Source organism: Grampus griseus (genome assembly GCF_964374135.1).
Source record: "Grampus griseus genome assembly, chromosome: 10".
Classification (NCBI taxonomy): Eukaryota; Metazoa; Chordata; class Mammalia; order Artiodactyla; family Delphinidae; genus Grampus; species Grampus griseus.
The window spans coordinates 41,607,709-41,629,287 of NC_139004.1; the positions used below are offsets into that span (position 1 = coordinate 41,607,709).

At 37.1% G+C, this 21,579-nt stretch overlaps 1 protein-coding gene across 1 annotated transcript in view; it reads left to right on the forward strand.

The window, feature by feature from the left end:
• FAM83B (family with sequence similarity 83 member B) overlaps nucleotides 1–20,644 on the forward strand; it is a gene marked incomplete at both ends in the record, with an annotated part of 63,232 nt that extends 42,588 nt beyond the window's left edge. Inside the window, 3 exons of the mRNA XM_082664425.1 lie at nucleotides 6,870–7,034; nucleotides 7,723–7,847; nucleotides 18,343–20,644. Of these exons, the coding sequence (XP_082520551.1) occupies nucleotides 6,870–7,034; nucleotides 7,723–7,847; nucleotides 18,343–20,644 (2,592 nt within the window). The remainder of the gene's footprint in view (nucleotides 1–6,869; nucleotides 7,035–7,722; nucleotides 7,848–18,342) is intronic.
• Between the last annotated feature and the right edge of the window lie 935 nt (nucleotides 20,645–21,579).

Consider the following 21,579-nt stretch of genomic DNA (forward strand, 5'->3'; position numbering starts at 1 on the left):
CTAATGCTTCAGCTCCTGTTACCCAAACGTTTCCTCCCCTTTAAGTGCTACTCTACAATTTTCCCAACACAACTAGTAATAGATTCTTATTCCTTTCTTCCCTCTTTGTCTTTCCACCTGCAGTGCCCTTCACTCCTTTCTTCCTGACAGACATCCCTTAATATTGGAAAAATTTAAATAAGATAATAGGTATTCCAAGCCAATGGATAGTTATGCTACAGGTTAAAGGAGATCTCCTAAGAGTGTCAGGAAAACAAGTTACTTTGGTCAGTTTGCCAAGATCTAGATTCTGATACCTTGGCTTGGGGGCCCATGCTCAGGACCCTTGTCAGGTCAAGTTTCAGGAGAAGTTACTTTTTGGAAGTGCTGGGGAAATGAGAGCTTGTACGAGGGCTGAACTGTGAAATCAGTAAAAGGACTATGGCTCTTCTTGCTGTTTTTTTTTAAGCCTGCTCAGGATTTCAAAATATGCATTTTTGGAAGACGCAAACATTCAGTCCATAATACTGGTGTATAAGTACTTTCAATCATATAGCACAATGCAGAAAGGGAGGGAAATATCAAAATTATGCAACGCTTCTGAGTTGTCAAACATATGTACTACTTCTACAGATTTATGTTGTAGCCATAACACAGCCCAAACATTCCCCCTTACATCTTCTGTTGAATTTTAGTACAATACCCAGGATTTTTGCTTGTTTGTTTTTCACTTTCACCAGGTAGTGGTTGGTGAGATTTTTACAATCTAAGTACAATGCATGTTTTAATCCAATTTTTGGGTAATTGGGAGTGAATGAATAGTTACTGAAACATAGAATTTTAGAACTTGGTACACACACGATCGTCTGTGATTTACTTAATATATAATAGAGGTCAGTGAGACTCAGAATCACTTCACTGACTTTCCAAAGGTTACACAATTTATGGCAGACCAAACCAATTGATATCAATTTAGCTACTAGTATAGATGCTTATATATGTACAAAAGTTATGGCATTCATAATGTAAAGCTTAAACTTACTAAACAATATTATAGTGCATACAATATATTATATATGAAAATTGATACTTTTATTTAGGCTACAGAAGGATAAGGACCAAAAGCACTTATTCTTAATATCGGGCTCTCTTTTTTCTGAAATCCATTTAGCACATTGCTTTTAATAGGCATTACAGACTCAGAGATATATAATTCCTAAGTGATCATTTCCCTAGATTTCTATTACTCAATTCTTAAGGTCTTCTAGTTGTGTTGAATTTTATTATAGATACGGTTATTAAAAAGTTTTGTTGATTTTTTTTTTAATTTGAACTCCTTATTAGTGTTCCTTCTGTTGGAAAAAGGAAATCCTCCTGTATATATGCAGGCAATTACCAAGGAAGTCCGAATCCTTTCAAATGGTGCTTAGTATTTTGAAGCATAAAAGGTATAATATTCACTTTTTCAATTTTGAGGGTAATACTGACAGTTCTGTGACTACAGATCATTAACCCAAGGTGTACTTACATTTCTTTAAGTATTTAGGTCATATAAAAGCATACTGCTAATAGTGTTCTATCTTAATGGATTATAGTGGAAAATACAGTATGGGTTTCAAAATTAAAATTCTGAAGATGGTGAGGCATATTTCTAAGGAAATGCAAGTAATTCAGTGTCAACATTGTGATGAACATTTTCTATCAAATCTATCATACTTTTCATTTTTCTTGTCATTGATTTCTACCTCACATTTTAAAAAATATTTCACTGCACTTATAACATTACCATAAAAAGAGGGCTTCATGATCCTCGTTAGTCAATATGATTCATTAGAATTTAGATACTTTCAATATGAATGTTGCTATCAGATACATTTTCCCAAGACACTATTTTGTGCACATATTTTCCTCTTCAGGATTTATATTGCTCTCAAGATCAAATCTAAACATATGTCAGATTTTCAAGATCCTTCATAGCAGTTATGCAGATAAATCCTAAGTAAATTTGTTCCATATTCATAAGTGTGTTAATCTTTGTGTTTAACTTTAGGTTAATTCAATAAACATTTATTAAAATATTACTGTTGCCATCATTCTAATTTTTGCCTCTATTTCTGTAATGCTAGTCTTCCAGCTTGGATGGCTAAAAATAATCTTTATTCATTATTTAAGGCTTATTCATGAAGCCCTGGTAGTGTATTTCATTCTACTGGGAACCCACCCTAACAACCATGTACATTTAGAGGTTTTTCTCCCTTTTCTCTGAATTACATAACAACTCATTATTTACTTTCCTAAATGAGCTTAAATTGTATCATGAATATGAAGTTATCATAAATTTATTGTCACTGTTTATATTATTTTAATATTTAATTTTAATATTATTTTAATTCAGTGTGTCTAGGTCACTTCAGGAAAATTTACTACTCTGAGAAAAATAAGTGGAAACTCATATCCTTGAATCAGTTTCTCTGAAACTACTAAAAGATGCAAAGTTTCACTCAAATCTTAAAAGTCACTCAAAATATCTTCCTGAAAGTTTTCTAAGTCTCATGTTGCTGATGAATGCATTTCCTTGTTTACTTTTTCAATTTATCAAACAAGAATAAAACAGTAATTAATGAAGAAGCAAGAGAAGAAGTTTAAAATTATATAACATGGTAGTTTAATGAATGCCATTTAATGTAACTGGTTTCTGTATTGACTTATGAAATCAATTAATATACCTTTTGAAAAGCCTTGTACTAATCAGGTATATCATTTTTATTTCATTATATATAGTCATTGTGGTTATTTCTACAGCACAGTGTGATTTAGTTAACTAGCTGGGAGTGTAACACCTTCAGATCAGGTTTGGCATACCTCATTTCTAGTTATCATTCCTTTCCATGAATGTAACCCACCATTAAATTAAAAAAAAAAAAGGCTACATTTTATTTTGCCTTTCTTGGCACAGCTGAAATTTTCTGTAGACTTTATATAAGTTTTCAAGATATCTACTGGGTGCTGGGAACCAGAAATCCTGATAAGGTACCTGACTCCATTGACATCACATACATTTGTCAAAGATGTGTAATCTGGTCTCCCAGATCCTGATGCATTGCATTATCTGTCATACAAGAGGGACTGTCATTTGTTCTACCTTTTATGTGCTAGAATCTTCCATTGACTGAGTGACTTCAATTACTTTTTAGAAACAAAACCCTTTATTTATCTGGTCAAGAGTTTTTGTTCATTTCCAAAGTCTCAAGTAATTTGTTACAGGAGACTATCAGACAAATTAAAAATAAATTCTTTAGATATACTGATTATTTTTTTACAAAGAATAAATACCATGTAGTATAATAATGTTTCTTTATTTTAAAAAATTCCTTTCTAGTTAAAAAAAAAATAGTGCTAGACTGCTCCAGACATATGTTTTTAAAAGTTATTTTGTAAAATAAGTTTATAAAATGGACATTTTCATTTCTTTATCTCAATGTCCATACACTATCACATCACTCATTATTGTATATAAATGCATTCATTAATAATTGTGGATGTGACTGAAAGTTTTTCACATGTTCTATTTTATAGAGAATATGCACAAGATACAGGTGAGGCTATTCTAACTAGCTTCTCGCTTCTCCTGCCACATCATACCATTTATAAGGAAAGGATCACATGAGGCCATTAAAGTGATTGAAATTGTTCTTCCTAAAGAAAATCTGATTGAAGTATATTTCACTGGTAGCTTAAAGAACGTCATCATCTTGTATAAATTGAACATGGCCCAGTATTTTGTTCTAACATCTTACTGGATTAAATAATATATTATCCATGACCTTCTTCATGTTCTAACATACTTGCAATGTATCCAGTATATTATCCTAGCTGTTGTTGCCATGTGTCTATTCCCAGGGCATTTCTTTCCTTCTCATTTCTTGACAATTTTTGTTCCTTGGTGAGAGAGAATAGCTCTCAACCACATTGACTGGTCTGATTTTAAATTTATGACTTGGTGGGTCCTTAATGCCACTCTGTAGTCACACTATATTCTGTAGTCCGTTCCCTCTTCTACCCTCCTAGCTGACTACTTAACTGCCTTTCCTCATACCGCTAACGTGTCTTCCATAATCCAAGGTCTTCTCAGTTGAAGACCTTGCCTCCCATTTCACTGAGAAAGTGGCTTTATTCCGAGGAGAACATCCATAGCCCCTCCACCACATCTGTACTTCCACCAGCACCTGCACCTTGTACCTAGCCTTCTGGCTTGGTAGTACAATGATCTTTTGAAGATCCTTATTCCCTGTGCTCTAATTATTTTTTGCACTAGATCCTGTCTTTTATTTCCTGCTCAAAGGCCTTCCTCCAGAAATCCCTTGTTTCCCCATCCCACCTCCCACCATCTCTTGCATCACTGATTTTTACTCTTTACTGGAGCATTTCATTAGCACACAGACCTGCTGTTATTTCTCTCACCTTAAAACAAAACAAAAAATACAACTTCTCTTGACCCGGTTTACCCACAGCTACTGCTCTATTTTTCTGCTTCTCATTGTAGTCAGATTACTCAAAAAGAGTTACCTATACCTGCAGATAACTTTCAGTATCTGAGGTTAATAAATACTTGGTGTGGGAGGATCCCTGAGACAGTTTGAGGCTGTGAAACAAATCCAGTGTTTAGAAGAAAATGATAGATAATTCTACTTAATGAGTACACAGACTAATTATTGTAATGAAATATGTTTAATTAAAAAGAAGTCTGCTTTCTAATAATTATACTGACTGTACACCAGTTTGGAAAACCACAAAGATTGATAAAGACAATACACATAAAGGTTGCAGGGAAAGTTTACACAAGGAGGATAAATAAGTGTGTTTATAACTGTCATTTAAAGTTAGCATTCTATATAGCACTCCTAGGCTCTTTTAATATACTTTGTCCTCTCAAACCCTATTAAACCCCTCCCAAGAAAGCTTTTGCTCTCACCACTCCACTAAAACTACACTGTGAAGTCATCAATTACCTGTATATTACTAAATCCGATGAATGCTTAATCCTCATGTTACTTGGCCTTGCAGTAGGGTATGACACTCTTGAGGACACCCTTCTTCTTGATACCCTGTCTTAACTTGCCTCTCAGGATGTCCCTTCTTTTAGACTTCCTTTGCTAGCCCCTCTTGTACTAGATCTCCTAACTATTCATCCAGTCTCCCTGGATGACTTGGATTTAATTGTCATCTCTACACTACAACACCCAGTTGACAGCTCTGGCCTAGACCTCCCTACTCAGTATTCCACTTGAATATCCAAGTCCCTCAAACTTAACTTGCCTTTTCAGTTTTTTACCTAAAATTTAGTGTAGCTGTACCCTCCCCTATCTCAGCTCTGTCCTTCAGGTTGGTGAGCTGAAAAATCTTAGAATCATCCTCTTTTTCCCCCTCTTTCTCCCACATCCCATATTCAGTCCATCTAGAAGTCCTTTTGGCTCAAAATATCCAGCGCTGACGATTTCTCCTCATCACTGATAGTGGCTGGTACCAGGACTGTCTGGTCCTGGCCACCATCACCTCCCACTGGAATTGCTCCAATAGTTCTAACTGGCCTCCCTGCTTCCACCCTGCCTTCCAGCCTTAAAGTCTGTTCTTAAACAAAGAAAAGCCTGAAAAATCCTTTTCTAACATAAATGAGACCATATTATTACTTCAATAATAACCCTCAACAGCTTACACTCTTATTCAGGAAAAACCACTGAAGGCTTTTTAATGCCTTCAAGGTGTTGTGATTAGTTTCTCCCTTTCTTGTTTCATTTCTGCCCTTTCAGTTTCTTGAACCTGATATAGGACCTTTGCATTGCTGGGTCCCCCTGCCTGGGACATGCTTCCTCAGGATATCCATCTTGAGGACTTCCTCAAATGACATTTTCTCAGAGAGGCTTACCCTGAAAACCCCAAACCCCTACTTCTCAATTTCCAGGGAACTGTGATTTCCCCTTATCCTGCTCTAATTTTTTCCCAAAAAACATCATCTTATAGCTTATCACATAATTTACCTCTTCTCTGTATTGCTTGTGGTTTCTTCCCCCACTTTGTAAGCTTCACAAAGGGCAGGGATTCTGTCCTTCTCATCTGGCATATAGTCAGTCAAATGATTTCCCTTTCTTTCAGCATCATTTCACTCCTGCTGCTTCTCAAAGGGAATAATGGTTCTGTTTCCAACAGTTAACTTGGACTCTCTCCATTTTAGGGGCCTGTTCCTTAGGATATTTCTCTCTGCATTTACCTTTTTAATCATATCTTTTTGTCCATTTTGTTTTCTTTTACTTGTTCTGTCTGCTAAGCTAATTTTAAGCATATGTATTTAATTTTCTGGTCTTCAAGTCTTCTTATCCCCTTTCTTATCTTTGGTCCTTTCTTAGCTATATTTCTATTTCTAGAAGATTTTTTTTCTCTGTCCTAGTTCTCCAATACTTTTATTCTTAACTAGTTACAGAAATCTTGCTTTTCCCTTGAAATATTTCCCATGAAAACTGTAGCACCAATTTCTACCCTCTATCTGTCCCTCTAATGTCCCCTCCATTCACCCTACAGGCAACCTAGATTGCCATGATTTGGATCTGCCCTTCACTCAACATTCTACTGAAATGAAGATTCCCTTTGACTTAAAGCTAGTATGAAATTACTTAGTGTTACAAATATGTATATAGTTTGTTTATTTTCAATATACTTTTCTATCTTCTATTTTAGAAAACTGCAAAAATATTTGTGTATACATTTATATATGTATATATATATTTATTATGCATTGAACTATTTTCTATTTTGTCCAGTTTTTCCTGAAAGCAAGCAATTTCTAGATCTTTCTCTATTGGGTATCTAAAATTGTTTCATATTCTTATCTTTAACAGGTCATTGCTTTAGTGATGGATATATTTACAGACGTGGACATTTTCAAAGAAATAGTGGAGGCATCAACTCGAGGAATATCTGTGTACATTCTGCTTGATGAGTCAAACTTCAATCATTTCCTAAGTATGACTGAGAAACAGGGCTGTCAAGTTCAACGTCTCAGAGTAAATATTTCATGCTTTGTTTTGTTTTCTTCAACTATTTTATCTTTATCTCAGTCATTGAATGTAAGGCATGTTAAGTTATATTACTCCAAATGTACACCATATATTTAAGATGCTGACCACAGAAGGGGTCCCTTGTACTCTTCAGACTGTGACTTCACCATCTTCGTGATGGTTTTATAGGATGCTTTTCTTGATGGTGGGGCACTTAAGCTTTTGAGTTAACTTTGCTGCCAGTCATAATTAATTTACAACCTTGAAATGACTGGCATGCGTGATAATCTTTCATTCAGCAGATATTGCTTGTCACAATCATTTAGCATAGTGTTTTCAGTGATGTTTGACTTATTAAAAGACAGGTGGATTTTACTCTTAGTTATTTTGTTATCATGCTACTATAACCTGAAAGGGGCTCTTGCAGTAGGACCCTAAGTGACTTATAGAACCATCCTGTGTAAATGATGTAAGTTATGTTAAAATATATTATTTTAAGTGACCATGTTCCTTCTTTTTTGGGTGGTGTTTTAAAATGTGCTTTTCACTATATTTGTTTTTGTTGTTATATGTTTTAAAAAATTATTTCATGTGTACTTTTTTGGTTAATAAGTTTTTACGATGACATATTTTACTTTTCAAGATATCCCCTTTCTAGCCATAATTTTTACTTTATATTTACATGCAATTCTAGAATATTCGAGTGCGGACAGTAAAAGGCCAAGATTATCTTTCCAAAACAGGAGCAAAATTTCATGGAAAAATGGAACAAAAATTTTTGTTAATTGACTGCCAGAAAGTTATGTATGGTTCCTACAGGTAAGATCATTGTGTTTACCTCCAGTATTATCAATCATTTACAGAATTTATGAGTTTAAAGTTTTAATGTAATCTGTTTAGTTATTTCTTAAAAATAAAAGAAGAACCCTTGCATGAAAAGCTTGGAAACTTGAATTTCAGTTCTGGCTGTGAAGTCATTGTGCAAGTCACATAACTTCCTTGGGCTTCAAGTTCTTCCTCCCCAAAATGAGAGCATTGACTTATATCTCAGGTTTCCTAAAGCTCTATATGCTAAAAGTGTTTTTGTTCCTTATGAAAACAGTATGAATCATAATAATTGTTCATAAAAATAGAAGCTATCACATTGAAGAATCTGCCTAATGGATTGCTCTTATTTTAGTATTATTGAGACTCTAATGATTATCATGTTGTCATCATAGGACTACTGAAAAATCATTGAAGAGTCTGGCTGTAAAAATGCCATGGTAGACACTAGGCAAGGTTTTTCAGCCCCAGATCTACTCTCTGGCATCTTTCTAGGGTACCACTGCTGGAATATATCTACTTCTATTCTAGCTGGGCTCTTATGTTTCACTCACAGTCCTTAAAACTTCTCTGCAAGGCAGTTGTTTTTATCTACATTTGATAAATGATGAAATGGAAGTTCTAGAAGGTTCAGTGACTTGCCCAAAACATCACAGTTAAGGGCCAAAAGACAGTTCAGGTCTGGCAACCCAGTCTAGGTCCAGCTGATTCCAGAGTTTAAGTGCTGCCTTCAAACTCCCTTATAAATTCCAGGCATTGGTCCTGAATGGGATAACACAGTAAGGCTACATCAATAGGCAGATAAAAACACCAAAAACACGTGAACTGGAGAGGGGGAAGATGGCGGAAGAGTAAGACTCGGAGATCACCTTCCTCCCCACAGATACATCAGAAATACATCTACACATGGAACAACTCCTACAGAACACATCCTGAACGCTGGCAGAAGACCTCAGACCTCCCAAAAGGCAAGAAAGTCCCCACGTACCAGGGTAGGGCAAAAGAAAAAAGAATAAACAGAGACAAAAGAACAGGGACAGGACCTACACCAGTGGGAGGGAGCTGTGAAGCAGGAAATGTTTCCACGCACTAGAAGCCCCTTCGCAGAGACTGCGGATGGTGGAGGGGGGAAGCTTCGGAGCCACGGAAGAGGGCACAGTAACAGGGGTGCGGAGGGTAAAGCAGAGAGGTTCCCGCACAGAGGATCGGTGCCAACCGGCACCCAACGGCCCGAGACTTGTCTGCTCACGCACTGGGGCGGGCGGGGCTGGGAGCTGAGGCTTGGGCTTCCGTTGGAGCGCAGGGAGAGGACTGGCGGCATGAACACAGCCTGAAGGGGTTAGTGCACCACGGCTAGCCGGGAGGGAGTCTGGGAAAATGTCTGGACATGCCAAAGAGGCAAGAGACTTTTACTTCCCTCTTTGTTTCCTGGTGCGCGAGGAGAGGCGATTAAGAACAATGCTTAAAGGAACTCCAGAGACGGGCGCGAGCCATGGCTAACAGTGCGGACCCCAGAAATGGGCATGAGACGCTAAGGCTCCTGCTGCTACCACCAGGAAACCTGTGTGCGAGCACAGGTCACTATCCACACACCCCTTCCGGGGAGGCTGTGCAGCCCGCCACAACCAGGGTCCCGGAATCCAGGGACAACTTACACGGGAGAACGCACGGCGTGCCTCAGGCTGGTGCAACGTCCCACTGGCCTCTGACGCCGCAGGCTCGCCCCGCATCGTACCCCTCCCTCCACCCGGCCTGAGTGAGCCAGAGGCACCAAATCAACGGCTCCTTTAACCCCATCCTGTCTGAGTGAAAAACAGACGCCCGCCGGCGACCTACATGCAGAGGCGAGGCCAAATCCAAAGCTGAAACCCGGGAGCTGTGCGAACAAAGAAGAGAAAGGGAAATCTCTCCCAGCAGCCTCAGAAGCAGCGGATTAAAGCTCCACAATCAACTTGATGTACCCTGCATCTGTGGAATACATGAATAGACAACGAATCATCCCGAATTGAGGAGGTGGACTTTGAGAGCAAGATTTAATATTTTTTCGCCTTTTCCCCTTTTTGTGAGTGTGTATGCATACGCTTCTGTGTGACATTGTGTCTGTATAGCTTTCCTTTCACCATTTATCCTAGAGTTCTATCCATCGGGTTTTTTGTTTGTTTGTTTGTTTGTTTTCTAATTTTTAAAAAAAAGTTTTTCTTAATAATTATTTTTTATTTTAATAACTTTATTTTATCTTACTTTATTTTATTTTATCCTCTAATTTCTTTCTTTCTTTCCTTCTTTCTTCTTTCTTTCTACTTTTTCTCCCTTTTATTCTGAGCCGTGTGGATGAAAGGCTCTTGGTGCTGCAGCCAGGAGTCAGTGCTGTGCCTCTGAGGTGGGAGAGCCAACTTCAGGACACTGGTCCACAACAGACCTCCCAGCTCCACGTAATATCAAACAGCAAAAATCTCCCAGAGATCTCCATCTCAATACCAGCACTCAGCTTCACTCAATGACCAGCAAGCTACAGTGCTGGACACCCTATGCCAAAAAACTAGCAAGACAGGAACACAAACCCACCCATTAGCAGAGGGCTGCCTAAAATCATGATAAGTCCACAGACAGCCCAAAACACACCACTAGACATGGACCTGGCCACCAGAAAGACAAGATCCAGCCTCATCCACCAGAACACAGGCACTAGTCCCCTCCACCAGGAAGCCTACACAACCCACTGACCCAAATTTAGCCAGTGGAGACAGACACCCAAAAACAACGGAAACTACGAACCTGCAGCCTGCAAAAAGGAGACCCCAAACACAGTAAGATAAGCAAAATGAGAAGACAGAAAAACACACAGCAGATGAAGGAGCAAGATAAAAACCCACCAGACCTAAGAAATGAAGAGGAAATAGGCAGTCTACCTGAAAAAGAATTCAGAATAATGATAGTAAAGATGATCCAAAATCTTGGAAATACAACAGAGAAAATGCAAGAAACATTTAACAAGGACCTAGAAGAACAAAAGATGAAACAAGCAATGATGAACAATACAACAAATGAAATTAAAAAATACTCTGGAAGGGATCAATGGCAGAATAACTGAAGCAGAAGAATGGATAAGTGACCTGGAAGATAAAATAGTGGAAATGACTACTGCAGAACAGAATAAAGAAAAAAGAATGAAGAGAACGGAGGACAGTCTCAGAGACCTCTGGGACAACATTAAACACACCAACATTTGAATTATAGGGGTTCCAGAAGAAGAAGAGAAAAAGAAAGGGAATGAGAAAATATTTGAAGAGATTATAGATGGAAACTTCCCTAATATAGGAAAGGAAATATTTAATCAAGTCCAGGAAACACACAGAGTCCCATACAGGATAAATCCAAGGAGAAACACGCCAAGACACATATTAATCAAACTGTCAAAAATTAAATACAAAGAAAACATATTAAAAGCAGCAAGGGAAAAACAACAAATAACACACACGGGAATCCCCATAAGGTTAAGAGCTGATCTTTCAGCAGAAACTCTGCAACCCAGAGGGACTGGCAGGACATATTTAAAGTGATGAAGGAGAAAAACCTACAACCAAGTTTACCCAGCAAGGATTGCATTCAGATTTGATAGAGAAATTAAACCTTTACAGACAAGCAAAAGCTGAGAGAGTTCAGCACCACCAAACCAGCTTTACAACAAATGCTAAAGGATCTTCTCCAGGCAAGAAACACAAGAGAAGGAAAAGGGCTACAATAACAAACCCAAAACAATTTAGAAAATGGGAATAGGAACATACATATCGATAATTACCTTAAATGTAAATGGATTAAATGCTCCCACCAAAAGACACAGACTGGATGAATAGATACAAAAACAAGAACCATATATATGCTGTCTACAAGAGACCCACTTCAGACCTAGAGACACATACAGACTGAAAGTGAGGGGATGGAAAAAGATATTCCATGCAAATGGAAACCAAAAGAAAGCTGGAGTAGCAATTCTCATATCAGACAAAATAGACTTTAAAATAAAGACTACTAGAAGACACAAAGAAGGACACTACTAATGATCAAGGGATCGATCCAAGAAGAAGATATAACAATTGTAAATATTTATGCACCGGATGTAGGGGCACCTCAATACATCAGGCAACTACTAACAACCATAAAAGGGGAAATCGACAGTAACACATTCATAGTAGGGGACTTTAACACCCCACTTTCACCAATGGACAAATCATCCAAAATGAAAATAAATAAGGAAACACAAGCTTTAAATGATACATTAAACAAGATGGACTTAATTGATATTTTTAGGACATTCCATCCAAAAACAACAGAATACTCATTTTTCTCAAGTGCTCATGGAACATTCTCCAGAATACATCATATCTTGGGTCACAAATCAAGCCTTGGTAAATTTAAGAAGACCGAAATTGTATCAAGTATCTTTTCCAACCACAATGCTATGAGACTAGATACCAATTATAGGAAAAGATCTGTGAAAAATACAAACATATGGAGGCTAAACAATACACTACTTAATAACGAAGTGATCACTGAAGAAATCAAAGAGGAAATCAAAAAGTACCTAGAAACAAATGACAATGTAGACACGACGACCCAAAACCTATGGGATGCAGCAAAAGCAGTTCTAAGAGGGAAGTTTATAGCAATACAATCCTACCTTAAGAAACAGGACACATCTTGAATAAACAACCTAACCTTGCACCTAAAGCAATTAGAGAAAGAAGAACAACAACAACAAAAAAACCCCCAAAGTTAGCAGAAGGAAAGAAATCATAAAAATCAGATCAGAAATAAATGAAAAAGACATGAAGGAAATGATAGCAAAGATCAATAAAACTAAAAGATGATTCTTTGAGAAGATAAACAAAATTGATAAACCATTAGCCAGACTCATCAAGAAAAAAAGGGTAAAGACTCAAATCAATTGTGTTAGAAATGAAGAAGAAGTAACACCTGACACTGCAGAAATACAGAAGATCATGAGAGATTACTACAAGCACCTCTATGCCAATAAAATGGACAACCTAGAAGAAATGGACAAATTCTTAGAAATGCACAACCTGCCAAGACTGAATCAGGAAGAAATAGAAAATATGAACGGAACAATCACAAGCACTGAAATTGAAACTGTGATTAAAAATCTTCCAACAAACAAAAGCCCAGGACCAGATGGCTTCACAGGCGAATTCTATCAAACATTAAGAGAAGAGCTAACACCTACCCTTCTCAAACTCTTCCAAGATATAGCAGAGGGAGGATCACTCCCAAACTCATTCTTCGAGGCCACCATAACCCTGATATCAAAATCACACAAGGATGCCACAAAGAAAGAAAACTACAGGACAATATCACTGATGAACATAGATGCAAAAATCCTCAACAAAATACTAGCAAACAGAATCCAACAGCACATTAAAAGGATCATACACCATGATCAAGTGGGATTTATTCCAGGAATGCAAGGATTCTTCAATATATGCAAATCAATCAAAGTGATACACCATATTAACAAATTGAAGGAGAAAAACCATATGATCATCTCAATAGATGCAGAGAAAGCTTTTGACAAAATTCAACACCTATTTATGATAAAAACCCTGCAGAAAGTAGGCATAGAGGGAACTTTCCTCAACATAAAAAAGGCCATATATGACAAACCCACAGCCAACATCGTCCTCAGTGGTGAAAAACTGAAAGCATTTCCACTAAGATCAGGAACAAGAAAAGTTTGCCCACGCTCACCACTCTTATTTAACATAGTTGTGGAAGTTTTAGCCACAGCAATCAGAGAAGAAAAAGAAATAAAAGGAATCCAAATCGGAAAAGAAGAAGTAAAGCTGTCACTGTTTGCAGATGACATGATACTACTATACATAGAGAATCCTAAAGATGCTACCAGAAAACTACTAGAGCTAATCAATGAATTTGGTAGAGTAGCAGGATACAAAATTAATGCACAGAAGTCTCTGGCATTCCTATACACTAATGATGAAAAATCTGAAAGTGAAATCAAGAAAACACTCCCATTTACCACTGCAACAAAAAGAATAAAATATTTAGGAATAAACCTACTGAAGGAGACAAAAGACCTGTATGCAGAAAATTATAAGACACTGCTGAAAGAAATTAAAGATGATACAAATAGATGGGGAGGTAGACCATGTTCTTGGATTGGAAGAATCAACGTTGTGAAAATGACTATACTATCCAAAGCAATCCACAGATTCAATGCAATCCCTATCAAACTAACACTGGCATTTTTCACCAAAATACAACAAAAAATTTCACAATTTGTATCGAAACACATAAGAACCCAAATAGCCAAAGCAATCTTTAGAACGAAAAACAGAGCTGGAGGAATCAGGCTCCCTGACTTCAGACTATACTACAAAGCTACAGTAATCAAGACAGCATGGTACTGGCAAAAAACCAGAAAGATAGATCTATGGAACAGGATAGAAAGCCCAGAGATAAACCCACACACATATGGTCACCTTATCTTTGATCAAGGAGGCAGGAATGTACAGTGGAGAAAGGACAGCCTCTTCAATAAGTGGTGCTGGGAAAACTGGACAGGTAGATGTAAAAGTATGAGATTAGAACACTCCCTAACCCCATACCCAAAAATAAGCTCAAAATGGATTAAAAACTTAAATATAAGGCCAGAAACTATCAAACTCTTAGAGGAAAACATAGGCAGAACACTCTGTGACATAAATCACAACAAGATCCTTTTTAACCCACTTCCTAGAGAAATGGAAATAAAAATAAACAAATGGGATCTAATGAAACCTCAAAGCTTTTGCACAGCAAAGGAAACCATAAACAAGACCAAAAGACAACCCTCAGAATGGGAGAAAATATTTGCAAATGAGGCAACTGACAAAGGATTAATCTCCAAAATTTACAAGCTGCTCATGCAGCTCAATAACAAAAAATACAAACAACCTAATCCAAAAATGGGCAGAAAACCTAAATAGACATTTCTCCAAAGATATACAGATTGCCAACAAACACATGAAAGAATGCTCAATATCATTAATCATTAGAGAAATGCAAATCAAAACTACAATGAGATATCATCTCACACCAGTCAGAATGGCCATCATCAAAAAATCTAGAAACAATAAATGCTGGAGAGGGTGTGGAGAAAACGGAACACTCTTGCACTGCTGGTGGGAATGTGAATTGGTACAGCCACTATGGAGAACAATATGGAGGTTCCTTTAAAAAACTACAAATAGAACTACCATATGACCCAGCAATCCCACTACTGAGCATATACCCTGAGAAAACCATAATTCAAAAAGTGTCATGTACCAAAATGTTCATTGAAGCTCTATTTACAATAGCCAAGAGATGGAAACAACCTAAGTGTCCATCATCAGATGAATGGGTAAAGAAGATGTGGCACATATATACAATGGAATATTATTCAGCCATAAAAAGAAACGAAATTGAGTTATTTGTAGTGATTTGGATGGACCTAGAGTCTGTCATACAGTGAAGTAAGTCAGAAAGAGAAAGACAAATACCGTATGCTAACACATATATATGGAATCTAAGAAAAAAGAAAAAATGTCATGAAGAACCTATGGGTAAGACGGGAATAAAGACACAGACCTACTAGTGAATGCCCTTGAGGATACAGGGAGGGGGTAGGGTAAGCTGTGACAAAGTGAGATAGTGGCATGGACATATATACACTACCAAACGTAGAATAGATAGCTAGTGGGAAGCAGCCGCGTAGCACAGGGAGATCAACTCGGTGCTTGTGACCACCTAGAGGGTTGGGATAGGGAGGGTAGTAGGGAGGGAGAAGCAAGAGGGAAGAGATATGGGAACATATGTATATGTATAACTGATTCACTTTTTTATAAAGCGGAAACTAACAAACCATTGTAAAGCAATTATACTGCAATAATGATGTAAAAAAAAATCAATCAATATAATTCATCATGATAACAGACCAGGAAAAAAAAAAAAAAAAGAACACGTGAAGTCCTAGGTCACTCAATACTAAAGCCTGCAGGAAGCAGCCAGGAGAGCTGTGGATGTCAACAGGACAATGTGAGGGCAAATTTTGCCTCTTCTCTTAAGAACTTAAAAAGTCCACAAGAAGGAGGCAACTCATTGAATAGGGTGGCCGTGGACAAGTTACTTAACTTGGTTGCCCTTTAGTTTCCTCCTCTCTAAAAGGAGGATAATAATAGAACCTACTTTTTGTCGTAAGAATTAAATGAGTTAATTCATCCAAAGCCCCTAATGTCAACTGCTATTTTAGGCCTGTTTTAACTGTTAATATTTGCTAAATTTCTCTTTGAGCTCAGGGACCCTATATTGAAAATCCTTTTTGGAATTTTAAAAGAAAATGTGTTAAGAGCAGAAGTTACAACTAGTGCTTGAAATTAATGAATTCTTTTAAAGACTCATTATTTGTGTTTCTATTTAGTCAGACCCACTTGTTTTTAGAGGGGTTTTAATTGAAATTTTAATTAAAATAGGAGTTCACTTGACTTATAAAATGGTGTTTATTATTCTCATCATAATGAGTACTTTCTATTTTTATTATTTAACTTGAATTTGAAGATTATCTTCAACAATAAATTCACATCAATTTTGTCTTACTAGGTATTAACAGGTGATATCTGTTGAGATGACTGTAAATGAGCTACTTTAAAATTGGTGTTGGAAAAAACAAACAAACAAACAGCAACAGAAACTCTTTATCTTCTTATCTATATCATAAGCCAGAGGCAAAATTTAAGTTGCTGTTTGTGTAAGTGAATATGGAATACATAGGACCACAGATTATTAAAATTCATCAAAACAATTATCTAACAACTCTACTCTCTTTATTATTTCATGTTAATTTTAAATATACTTCTTTTAAAAAAAATTGATGGTTTTCAGCCCTTGTCATTTTTGTTTTTTTCTGACTAATAATTATGGATTTTTCTTATTGTTACCAAATATAAGAGGATCTGGTGGAACTGTTATGAACCAGTCTTTGTAGAAACTGGTTAAAAATGTACTCTCCCTTTTAGGTAAAAGCAGCCTTTATCTCTGCTGTTCTAGTATTGCCATTGTTTTCCTTGTAGGCAAATTCAGAATGCCTTCTTCTTTAATTCAAATTTCTTAGCCATAAAACTTCTTGAAATGCTAAATGCCCAACATTTCTAGAGAGGTCTGGCATCTGTACTCACCATGTCACACACTGTGTGACAGCTCACATGTGACAAGGACAGTTTTATCAGGAAAACACAACAGGTGTTTTGCTACATCTTGATACTAACAATGAAGAGATAAAACACATAATTTTTTATCAATGTTTGTAAATCAGATTTTGAATTGGATACCCTCATTTGAAATTGTCATAGGAAAACCTGGAAGTTATACACTGCTGTTTATGATATTTTATGTATTTTAGATTATTGTTCTGCACATTCTTTTAATATTTCCATCTGCCCTCTGTTATTATCTTCCCTGTATAAACAGTAAGCTCCTTTATTGTGGAGAATGGCTCTGTCTCCTCTTTCTTTCGTATAAACCCCATTATATCATGTACATTTTTTGAGACATAGCATATTAGCAATGGCCTTTTCAGCTCAGTTACTCTCTATGTTACATTATCAAGATTTTCTAAAATAAGATTTTAAATTATATATGAAACTTCAAGATAACTGTTGCCTCTAAACTTCAGGAGAGAGATTTGAAGTTCCACAAAGTACTATAAAGTAATTACAAACTTCAATCCCCTAGCAGTTGTATTCTACATGGAAAGGTCTTAACTGGCATTCTGATTGGCATGGTTTGTAAGTACTGAATTTACTGTATATACTTAGTGAAGTGAAGGATGCCCTTAGTGGCTGAAGCTGCTGCCACAAATCCTGTCTGTTTCCAAACCCTGGCACCTAAATTACATTTACACTTAAGCCACAGAGATGAAATACACGCATTAGCACAGATGATCTTGCATCATGACATGCTAGGACCATAAGGAATTGTAGCGAATTATGCTGTCCTTATCCTCATTCTGGCTGGGAGGAAACTGAGGTCCAAGTTCATGTGGAATAGACAGCTTGGCAGAGGCTCTCAACTTTTCCTCCAATACCAGCTTGCCTGCACCCTGCCAGGATGTTGTATAAGGAATATAATGTCATATTTTACTCCATAAAATCTTAGTAGGCAGAGATGAAAAATGCACACCAGGCTTTTCTTTGTACTTCTTGAAATTATGGATGGATTGAAAGCCAGAACTTGTGTTGCTTTGTTATTTAACATATGAATATGGGAGTGGGGAGACATGTACTGCAAGCATATAATGACTGAAAATGTTCTAAATTATGGTAGTTAAGGAAAATAAACAAAAATACTCTTTTGTCAACATTAAATGACACTTTTCTTAATAGAGCTAAATATTGTCAGCACAATTAAAATTTGCCTATTTTGATTTTTTTTTTCCCAGCTACATGTGGTCATTTGAAAAAGCACACCTCAGCATGGTTCAGATAATCACGGGACAACTTGTTGAGTCCTTTGATGAAGAATTTAGGACTCTCTATGCCAGGTCCTCTGTCCCCAGCTCATTTGCATGGGAAGAGTCAGCAAGGGTGAAGCACAGCAAAGCACTCTGGGAGAATGGCATTTACCAGCATTCAGTGTCTTCCTTAGCTTCCGTTTCCAGCCAAAGAAACCTTTTTGGTACACAAGACAAAATTCATAAACTAGATTCTAGCTACTTCAAAAACAGAGGGATATATACTCTCAATGAACGTGACAGATATAACATAAGAAATCATGCATACAGACCTCATTTTGTTTCCAACTTTAATGATCCAATCCGTCAGCATCAACACAGTCAGATAAATGAAAATTGGAAGAGGCATAGTTATGCTGGGGAACAGCCAGAAACAGCACCATACCTGCTGCTTCACAGGGCTCTGAATCGAACCGTTAATGCTCCCTATAATTGGAAAAGGCCTTCAGATAGTCTCAGTGTGGCATCCTCATCACAGGGAGGCTATGCAGGCCACCAGAACACACCTGCCCAGAGTTTTGCTGACCGACTTGCCCAGAGGAAGACGACAAACCTTCCAGAAAGGAATTCCAACGTGCGGAAGTCTTTTAACGGGACAGATAATCATATTCGCTTTTTGCAACAACACATGCCAAACCTTGAACATACCACCAAGTCATTCTTGCGTAACTGGAGAATTGAATCCTACTTAAATGATCATTCAGAAGCTTCTTGTGATTCCAATGGATCGGTTCTAGGTGACCGGTTTGAGGGCTACGACGGTCCTGAGAATTTGAAAGCCAATACCGTTTATACTCACTCTCGGCTTCGTTCTTCTTTTGTGTTTAAACCCACTTTACCTGAGCAACAGGAAGTTAACAGTTGTACAACTGATTCCTCAAATTCAACAGTCATTGGTTCCCAGGGAAATGACACTCCTAAAAAGATCCCAGACACCCCAACAGGCACACAGCATCCGACAGACAAACCCTCACAGGAATCAACCCCCAAGCTCCCGTTGCAGTCAGAGGCACCAAAAACGCACACCCTACAGGTTCCCGAAAGGAACCTGGCAGTTTTAATCCCAACTACAAATGGCCCTACGGACTCAAACAAACATTTATGTACAACCTTGTCTGTAAATAAGCAGACAGAAAACCTAAAGAATCAACAAAATGAGAATCTGCTTAAAAGGCGAAGTTTCCCATTCACTGACCACTCAAAAGCCAATTTAAATCATGGAAATAGTAAGCATTATGTGTATAGTACACTTACCAGGAATCAAATTAGACAACCAGAAAAAACTAAAGAGGATTTGTTAAAAAGTTCTAGAAGTGTTCATAATGTGACCCATGCCATGGAAGAGGATGAGGAAGAGGTTACCAAGAGAGACCCTCCAAGTGGCACTGCTATCAGATCAATTTCCATTGCTGCTTTGCTTGATGAGAATAAAGAAGAACCCAACAAAGAACTCACTTCCAAGAAAGAAGTGAAGGGTTCCCCAAGTTTTTTGAAAAAGGGCTCTCTGAAGTTAAGGTCATTACTTAGCCTTACCCCAGAAAAGAAAGAAAATCTATCCAAAAATAAAGCACCTGCCTTTTATAGAATGTGTAGTAGTTCTGACACTTTAGTTTCTGAGGCTGAAGAGAATCAAAAACAAAAAAAATCAGAACCCAAAATTGATTCATCTCCTAGAAGAAAACATTCTTCTTCATCCAGCTCTCCAGGCAGCATCCACAAGGGTAAGGAAGATGTAGCAGTTCGTTCATCTCAGGGGATACATTCTTCATCTGATGAAAGTAACAAAACTATACCTTCTTCAGGTCCAGTTGAAAGCAAGTTCTTGGAAAAAGCAGGAGATGCCTCTGCCCCGAGATTCAACACTGAGCAGATCCAGTACCGAGATTCGAAGGAGATTAAAACAATTGTTGTTCCTGAAAGAAAACCAGCTTCTTCTCCAAGACCAAAGCCCAATGATGAGCTTATAAGAACTCATTCAATTGACCGGCGTGTTTACAGTCGTTTTGAACCATTTTGTAGTATTGAAAGCTCTATTCAGCCAACAAGCAACATGCCAAATACCAGTACACACCACCCAGAAATGAAATCCTCAACTATGGGCAATAGTTATGGCAGGTCCAGCCCAATGCTTAATTACAACACTGGTGTTTACCACTCATATCAGCCAAATGAAAACAAGTTTCGAGGACTTATACAGAAGTTTGGAAACTTCATAAACAAAAATAAATGAAATACTGTAACTATAAATAGACTTTAAAATACAAAATAAATATGGCTATAAATATTTGTCCAAAGAACATTGTAGATTTTTTTTTGTAATATCCTAATAGATTTCTATGGGGGTGGAATTTTGGGTGTGAAGTATATGTTTACCAACTTACTAATGTATAGTAAAGTTATTGTTCTGTGTGATAAATTTAGTTGTGCTTAATTACACTATAGATGGAATGTCCATAAATACATGATTTTTAAATGGTAATAGTAAGACAAATGTAATGAAATTGTTTTCTTCAGACTGAAGATCTTCTTAAGTCTTAAATGGAAACTTTGGTGGAGAGATGGTATATGGATTTTAACCATTCATTGCAAATGCTTTCCTTATTAAAATGGATCATGGATCATAACGCTGTCAATGGTCCTTTATAGTACATCTTTGTGGGGTTTTCATAACTTCAAATTATGAGAAAATAGGACAAAGCCTTTGTGGTTTTTAATTACCTTTAAATTCTATGAGATAACTTGTATTTTATTAATGTTTTATTAACTTTTCTGTGGAACTGGTTGGGCAACAACAGTACAATTTAAACCATATAGCACAGCACATTTTTTTATTTTATCTGAGGTGTTTGCAAAGTATCAACCTCAGGTAGTTCAAGTACACCATAGAAATTTATTTTCAGGATGTGCTTATTTCCACTCTGGACAAAGGGAGCCTGTACTGCACTCCACCCATCAGCTGCTGAACTTTTATTGTCATTCTTTCCTTCAAACTTATAGCAAGCCAACAGGAATTTGGAAAACCTGAATTATTCCTCTCTTTTTTCTAATACAAAGAAGGTTTTAGAAATGTAAACTTCTACATAAAGTTTTATCTTGGATTAGTACGACAGTGCTTAGGTGTTTTGCTTGCAAAAGTCTTTGTTCTTTTCTATACTGTGCCAAATA